This window comes from Lygodium microphyllum, chromosome 19 (assembly GCF_053477565.2).
Source record: "Lygodium microphyllum isolate KBCC chromosome 19, Lygodium_microphyllum_v1.1.10, whole genome shotgun sequence".
Lineage (NCBI taxonomy): Eukaryota > Viridiplantae > Streptophyta > Polypodiopsida > Schizaeales > Lygodiaceae > Lygodium > Lygodium microphyllum.
The window spans coordinates 65,516,179-65,524,928 of record NC_141153.1 but is presented as its reverse complement, the minus strand read 5'-3'; the positions used below and the strand labels follow the sequence as shown (position 1 = coordinate 65,524,928).

Genomic DNA, 8,750 nt, shown 5'->3' with positions numbered 1-8,750 from the left:
ACAGCATACAACAATGAATCTTTGGCTATGTGGACAACCTTGGCACCAGCTCCTCTCTCCTCAAAAGAATCCACAAATGATGGCTTAAGTACATAAGAGGAGGAGGAGCTCCAGCAATATATAAGCATAAAATGGGGGGAGCATTAAATGTAGTTGACCAACATTTAATGTTGGTCAGCCAACATTAAATACTCCCTAGCCCTAAAAAGGGCACAAAAAAATGCCAAAAACATACTATAAAAAGGCCACAACCTTCGCAACACGGATTCACCCTGGGCTGACTAATCTACTAGCAAAGTCAACATTGAAAAGTGATAAATTCCACCATAGGCGAACAAGACATTACAATGAGAAGTATGGCATCCATGCATATAACCCCAATGACATCCAGCATCATGTATTAGATGGAAGTGCTTCCATCAGATATAAGATGCATTATAAAAGGGTGCTTTTTGAAGAGGGTTTAGGGTTTGCCATACCAACCTGCCTAAAATGTTGCTTATAGGAGCATAAGGTACATGAAAAAGTAGGGCAGAGCATAACTTACATGGACTGTACACGTTTGGCTTAAGTATACCATGTCCATGATCACACTGAAAGGAAAGAACTCCGGAAACCCCAAACATATTTCTTTTGGCTGAAGTACGATCTTCAAATATACAATGCATATTCATCGAGTTGAAGTATAAGCAGTAATTGAAACATGAATATGGAAATAAAAATGAAAACAGATCCCTGGGACACACATTTGGTTTCAGCTGTTGATATATTAGCTAACTTGCAAGGAACTATCCCACAGATACAAGGTGAGCTAGCACAATATCACCATTGCATTCAAGTCATTCCCTCATGGATAGTACAACTGATGCACATTATACCATGCATTTAAAGAAAAATGTACCATCTCTTCCTGTAGTCATTTAATCACCCACATTGTTGATTACATCAACCCCATAATCCATTAATGTTGAACATGCACTTTTGATGACTCTAATCAACAAAGATTGAAAGAAAAGGCTTGCAGAACAAAGCAATGAAGTGACAATGGCCTTGTCAGACTTGAGAGACAAAAACCAAAGAAAACACTTGGCTTACATAATAATGAAGAAACATGGCCTGCCACACTTAATGAAAAGCTCTATTACACTCATTATTATTTGATCCAACACTAGCACATAAAGTCTTCACATTCATAATTAGGGTCCGATACCATTTGCAAAGCCTAAAATACCTACCAGGTTACATGCTAATAGGATTTTTGTTGCAATTGTCAAAAATGTTTTTGTGCACAGCGCATATTTAGCTTCACATTGTGAAATCAACATATTTTACAGCAATTAGGTCCAAGGCCCATCACCAACTTTATAACAACACACCTACATGGCTTTAACTAGGTCACAAGGGCATGGCTTCCGCAACTAATTGGCAGCAATCAGGCATATTTTGCATGTATACAATCTTTAATAACATTAAGGACTGAGGCCATATTGTAACTCCTCAGTTAACATGTTAAATTTAATTTCTCCAAACACCTGAAGGCATCACCACATTCGTGTAACATCCAGCCACTTCTATCTCAGGTTGATGAATCAAAACTGTCCTCCTCCATAAGCAACCCAAACACAATACATGTCCCATTGACTCAGGACCAGACATGTAGCAGTGCAGAAGGATGATACGCGGATGTTTATAATTCAGCTTCAATGTGTCTCAAAAGGCATATACAGAAGGTCAAAATTACAAATGCAGGAAACAATAGCTCCTGCATGCTCTCTGCACAATCTACTCTTTGCCAGCTCCAGCTATCTTTGACTTTAGCTCCTCAATGTCAGCTACAAGTTCTTTCCTACTTTCCTGTAGAAATACCAAATGATCCAAATGTAAAAATGAATGGCAATGATAAGTGAGCATCAAGCACTAGTAGCAGGCATATAACAGTAAGTAAAAAGTTGTTACCTTGAAAAGCAGGTACCTATATACAAACCAGCCAGTATAACCAAGGCCAACGAGTTCAAGCACCTTGGGAAGCTGTGTTAAAGTTTCTTAGTATTAGAAAACACTAGAGAAAAAATAGACCGTAAGACTAACAAAACTTGATAATACTCTGTTAACTCAAAGAGCAGGCCAGGTTATGAAGTCAACAGACAAGGGAAAAGTTATAATCCAGACAGCTTGTAGCAGAATCAGACACCTTTCATGGCCTTGCATAGCTTACCAATGGCACAGAGTTAACAGCCCCAACAATAGTGGAGGACAACCATAATGCAACTAAGGCACCAGCACCATAGACAATAATTGTTGATTTATTTTCAGTAGCATCCCACTGCAAAAATAGTGAAAATCAAAGACAGAATCACAACAGCAATCTCATGCTTTTACTTCATTAGTATTAAAGAGCAGATATGCTATGTCACATTTTTTAACAATAGCAGCTACCTTTGCCTTCAGATCTGCAATAAGATCCTCGGCTTGCGCTGAAGTCTCTGTCGTAACTTTTTCCTCGGTACTGGTGGTAGCTCGTACAGTGAGGAGTGGCAAAGTAGGAGAGCCTAAAAGTTCAAACAAAAGCCTTTAACATTTGAAAGTTATTTGTTCACATATAAAATATTTGTACATGATCCACTAAGCAAATCCCTGCTAAGATTACAGTTGGTCCAACAGAGATATTTGATGTGAAACAGTGGGTAGTAAGGTGAGTATCAACTGAAATCCATAGGCCTACAGAAAAGCATGTCCCTACAAATAGTTTGAATAATTCAAAACTTCAAGAACAAAACAAAGTTGATTTACACTAGTGCCTTGATTAGCAGTTCAGTGGATAGACAACAGGAAAGCATCACAAACAGTTACAGCTCCTTTAGGTTGGGGTGGACAGCAGTACAAGTGCAGCTGGAAAATTACAATGAGGTCCAGTGTATTCAACAAAAGAGTGGGGGTATTAATGATCTCTTAAGAATGTTTACACAGGCTGCAGTTAACTGGTAATAAACCTTTTCATTGTTTGGCCCCTCAACCAACACTGCTTTGTGACAAATAAGCTGGCACCCATTGCTCACTGTGTCTAAACCCTTTGTACTTCACTGTGACATGGACAGTACTCTGAAACTCAACCACATATCACTTCCAAGTCTGCTTCGATGAGTCCAAAACCTCAGCATTAGAAATTCCGTTCCACTATTTGCCTTAGAACCAGTCATCTGCAGTTAATTTCTGGAATGCTGTAGGCTCGAAAGACAAGACTTCACACCCAAGCAACATTGTAATAGCTAATAACTAATTTGCAAGCGTCTCCACTTTACCAGATGCCATTTGTAATTTGGAAGCTTGCCCTTAATCATGCCAGGTAAACCATCATTAGATACCTATATTGAACAGGCATCTTACTCCACTACATCGAACAGGCATCTTGCTCCACTACACAGAATTATACATTAGAAGGTTTAGATCAATTCCTACTACGACTCCCACATTGTGAACTATGACAACATTAGGAGCTTCCATGTGAGAAGACAGCATACCTAGCTAGGTGCAGTTGGGGAAAGGGGGACTACTGCCCTGGAGTAGGGGCTGGCAGCCCAATGCCCATAAAAACCTAGCTAGGTGTGTCGTGCCCTCCTAGCAGAAGCTTATGATGTTGAACACTCAAGGGAAAAAATATGGGAAAAGAGCCCATTTCCGCATGGGAACATGTTAAAAACTTATCGCAATTTAAGAGTCCTATGGTAGGGGGAAGAATTTGAAGAAACAGGGCAAGTGCAGAACAAAAACCACCACCACTAGAACAAACCTTTGATGCGCCAATGAGAAATGCAAAAACAGCAGAATATAAAGTTCTCAAATGCAGATGCAGAACAAAAAACAGACCACCATTGGGGCGGATATGGCATATGTCTTTCAGCGCATCAAAACCAAAATGCAAACGAATCCTAATAGCATTCAAAGAACCAAACGCTACTAGGATAAACCAGAATGGTGACGGCCGATATCCCATTGAGAACCACTATAGGAAACTACTCAGCTTCAAGAGACCTCAGAATGAAGATCGATAGGGTTACCTGGATGAGAGAGGGGCGACCTCAGAGGCTTGCCCTGCAGGAAGAGGGAGGCGGAAGGACGAGCTCTAGTGGAAGAGGAGAGCGACGAAGACGAAGGTGCAAAGATGGAGGAGCCGCAGGTCGTAGAAAGGGCAGCCATAGGGCCTGCTCTGTTGTGGCTCCCTCTTCTCGTGTGTGTCTCTTACTCACACACAGACACAGAGACACATTCTACGATGCTATCCTTACTCTTTGTACTGACTCGGGTGCTATCCCAACGTGTGGCCGTCAAAACACACAGAGAGAGAGAGAGAGAGAGAGAGGGCGCCTTCTTTAAGGCACTCGTTCCTCCCCAATTGGGTGCTGCCCATGATCCCCTTTCCAACCACACAATATCAAATAACCTTTCTTAGTGTTTCACGCTAATACATAGATGAGACCCTTTGCGATTAATATTTAACTAAAGCAATTAAAACTAATATCCATTTGCTAAAGTCATTTGTTTAGGGTACAAGACATTAGCCTCTAATGACTTACATATGCAATCCTTTACCTAGTTGTAGGTTATATGTTTACAAGTTTTTACATTTCTAGGTCCTCTTTTAATAGATTCCCTCTATACACACTTGTTTTTTTGTTTTCAAGGAAATGGAGCTTTCTTTAACAAGCCCCAAACAAACAAGTAAACTAATCAACAAGCCAGCCTTCCCCATCCTGACACTTCCTCTGCTCTCTGCATGGTTTCACTCTACCCTTTTTTTTCAATGGCTCATGCCATGGATTCTAGTGAGGAGCTAGGAACAATGTCTACCTAGGATCCTACATACGAGACACAATACAAGCCACATTCACATTAAACCATATGGGAATGGACGCGAGACTCACCTACTAACCATAAAGCCAAATAGGCTCACCCTCAAGATACATAACTATTATCAAATGTACCATTGTCCAAAAAAGCCTCAAGCTTCAGACTAGGAACATACCTATTATCTAATGTGCCATTGTCCAAAAAAAGCCTTAGACTTACCTTTGAAAATTTCGAATTTTCATTAAGACCACTACTCTTGCTACATGGCAAGGAGAGTGCTTGCTATTCAAAGATATACCCAATTGATAAAGCACTAATGGAAGCTAGTAGACACAAAGCAAAAATGTGAAGCAAGTGGTTAGGCAAAAAATGTTGCCTCTATTTGCATTATTTGTGGTTTGGCTTTCTTCTGATTAACAATGTTCTTATAACACAACATATTTTGTAATTGTCGAAGAATTCCTTTAACATCTTTGGACATTGATGCTAAAATAGTCTAAGAAGTGTTGTTTAGTGAGTGCCAATACATGCAATAAAGGCTAGAAACATCCACATGCAAAGCTATGTGGAGAAGCCTACACATACATAAGTGGCTAATATTGGCATGACACTAATGGCCACACAAAGTTGCCTACTTTCTTACAGCATGAAGCTACCTAATTGCATCCTCCTTTCTACCAACTCAAATCAAAAAATCATTATATTAGGCTCTATGATCTCAATGGTGGGGCATTGACAAGATACTCATAAGCTTTCAAGAGCATCACTCTTTCTTGGCATTTCCACCTCACACATATAGCATAGCATTATCTCCCACTCTCACTCTCTATCTCTTGTCTACTTTACTCATTCTCCCATGACAAGGAAAAAAACATGTATATAAAACAAGAGATTGCAAGAAATGCTACTTGATACCTCACCTCTTCATTACAGTTCATATCTCCAAGGTGGAGTCTCAATGCTCAACTGACTTAAGGGGCCTAAACAATGGAAGCTCCTCTTGCTTCTACTCATTCTTGATCCTTTTGTGCTCTCTTGAGTGAGAGAGAGAGAAAAAGAGGAGAAGGAGCAGGAGGAGGACAGGAATGAGGACGAGAAGAGAAAGCAATAATGATAATAGCGGATTACTCTCCTATTTGCTCTTGTTCTCATGGTCTTTGCCTCACTCTCTCAAGCTATGTCTCTTTTTTTCAAGCTATGAGTTGGGAAGAAGGAGAAGAAGGGCTCTTCAAAGTTTGCACATCCAACCATGAGTCTCTTTTCATTTTTTGAATTTTAAATGCTTGGGTTACATAGGCAGGCACCCATAACTATTTTCTCTCTTGCTTTGCCCATTACAATGCACATTGGCCTTTGCAACGTGCATGTGGGATTTAATTTTAGAGTGCATATCTATCCCAATACATATAGAACTTGCATGCAACTTAGATAGATTATACAAGACTTTCAATTTACATGAGAAAGAGTAGATTTTACTCACAAATTCATACAACTTGCATAAGTGCTCTAATTATGTATTCAATGTTCCGCACATGCTCTAGGATTCTTTAAAACTGGTGTTAGTATTCACAAAGCAGGAAAATTGTTTGCAAAATGATACCTTTAGCAATGCCAAAGCCAACAATAATTTCAATGTTTTCTAGCTCCTACCTTGGTCTCCTTTTTCAGTTTTAAGCTTCAACTACTATTTTTTATAATTATTATTTTTAATAATGGCTTAGTGTAACTTTTGAAAATGATGCTTTTGGTATCTTACAGTGCTTTTGGTAACTTCTTTAACATTTCAAACTTCATTTATTATTTGTTATCATTGTTATTTTTCCATAGTTAGTAATTTGGTTAAGATTTTCCCCCTCCTAGATAAGTGCTAGTCCTTGGCACTCCCTATCAAATGTAGCATACTATACCACATACCATAGATGTGGGTTGCTAGGACTTAATTGGTAAGGGTTGATAATGAAGCAATTGCCATTGTGAATGCATAGGGTGCTTCACGATTATCAAGTTGTATGGGCAATGACATGGATATTATTGGCCTTGAGGATTGTTGTTGGGGGGGGGGGGGGGGGGGGGGAGGGAAAGAAATGAGCTTTTTGAGTGAGCTTTTTTGGGCAGCTTTCATTTCTTGTTCCACATTGTCCATTCCACCCCTAGATACCACCACCACCACAATCACCACTACCACCACCACCACCAGGGGTAAGAGACAGTAGGGTAAAGGGAGATTTAGGGAGAGGAGTATGCGGAAGAGAAGGGGTTTAAAGAAATAAAAGATGTAGAAGAATACTCATAGAGGTGAAGCCCATCAATTTATTTCTACATCCTGAGAAGACAAATCTCTTGTAGACCAAAAACATGTATAAAACAATAACTTCCTCTCTTTTGCTCAGACTGCCAATCTGATGCTTCCATTGGCTCTAAAAGGGGAGTAAAATACCAAGACACTTCATAAGAATTCTCCCAGATCACTCTTTCTTTTTCTCCCAATTCAGAGTGTTGTTTGCTGCCTGTAAACTGCGATCGCGCATCGCGTGATCTCGCCAATCGTTCTTTTTGCATAAAATACCCCAAAAATGGTTGAAAGCCACTTAATTTTTTAAAAAAACATATCATCTTGTTCTAGAAGTTGTTTATAGCTTTTGGATATTTATAAGAAATAATATCTAAAATATAAAAAGTAGGCTAAACTTGTCCAAAAATCTAGTATTTTTGAACCATTCATACTACGGACACTGACACTAATGACTAATATGGCATTGACTCTCTAGATCAATAAGAAAGTCGAAAGACGATGCACTTTAGAGTTTTTCACATTGTGTTCGCGCAGTGGCATGACGTCCACCCCCTCTTAACCTGCACATCCTCCGCCATATGCCAAAGTCTTATGGATCTGCACTGTCAAAAGAAGTATCCTCTGCCATGTCAATGTCTTTATCTTCTACATCTTCTTCTTCCATATTCTCATGTTCATGCTCAGTATCCAACTCCTTCAACTCATATGCTGAAGACTCTCTATGTTTAAAGAGCTTGATATGTTTTCCAACCATTAGAATCCTTAGAGTTGTCCCATCCATCTCATTTAATGCATAGATCGCATTGTCAAAAACAAACCTTACCACATATGGACCAAACCATCACTTTGCCATCTTCCGACAGGCACTATGCTGATTTTCCAAGCTGCTGTCATAAACCAACATCCAGTCCCCTTCCTGTATAGCTCGTGGGGTCGAAGTCTATGTCACTTGTCAAACCTCTTCTTGTTCTTGATCCTTGCAGTATTCAGCTTTTTCATGGTGGTCTCAATGTCTTCAGGCCTTCTTTCTAACTGTCTAATGTGTAGGACCAACAACTCTTCTCTATTCAAACCCTCTTTCCATGGTAGAACACTCCAAGTACCAATAGTCTCCTCAATAGGCATGATTGACTGTTGTCCATACATTAATTCAGCAGGCATATACCGTGTAACTACACTATGAGTGGTCCTATCAGCCCACAAAGTAACAGGTAACATTCTTGGCCACTCTTTCATCCTACCCTTGCATGACTTTGCTAATGCCTTAATGATAGACTGATGACCTTTTTCACTTTTGCCATTTGCTTCAGGATTGTAGGTTGAAGTTAAAGCCAGCTTGATACCCAATTGTGAAAAGAAGTTACGATCCTCATCCGCATCCAATTCTCCTCTATCTGCAACCACTTTACCAACATAACCATACCTGCAAAAGACTTCTTCCAATAAGAATATGCAAACTGCTTGAGTAGTCTTTATACTAAGAGCTCAACCTTCCACTTGATTTGTCAAGTCTTCTCGCACAAGGACAAGATATCTCATATTCCATAAACATGTAGGCATGGTAACCAAATCAACTACCCATTTGCAATGCATAAACAATGGATAGGTCGAT

At 39.6% G+C, this 8,750-nt stretch overlaps 1 protein-coding gene across 1 annotated transcript; it reads right to left on the bottom strand.

The window, feature by feature from the left end:
* Nucleotides 1–1,581: 1,581 nt before the first annotated feature.
* Nucleotides 1,582–4,343, bottom strand: LOC148019969 (protein CURVATURE THYLAKOID 1A, chloroplastic-like). Its single transcript, XM_087700188.1, has 5 exons — nt 4,056–4,343; nt 2,437–2,549; nt 2,216–2,323; nt 1,957–2,028; nt 1,582–1,854 (listed from the first exon to the last, which is right to left on the bottom strand). Exons 1-5 carry the CDS (start codon nt 4,192–4,194, stop codon nt 1,783–1,785), a joined length of 504 nt encoding a protein of 167 aa, XP_087556314.1. The 5' UTR covers nt 4,195–4,343; the 3' UTR covers nt 1,582–1,782.
* Nucleotides 4,344–8,750: the final 4,407 nt, after the last annotated feature.

Excerpts from the sequence above, each read along its gene's own strand:
- LOC148019969 (XM_087700188.1), bottom strand. The coding sequence starts at position 4,194 with ATGGCTGCCCTTTCTACGACCTGCGGCTCCTCCATCTTTGCACCTTCG. Across the intron at positions 2,324-2,436 it reads TTGCAGATCTGAAGGCAAAG|TGGGATGCTACTGAAAATAA; the intron begins GTAGCTGCTATT and ends CTATTTTTGCAG. Across the intron at positions 1,855-1,956 it reads ATAGGTACCTGCTTTTCAAG|GAAAGTAGGAAAGAACTTGT; the intron begins GTAACAACTTTT and ends GTATTTCTACAG.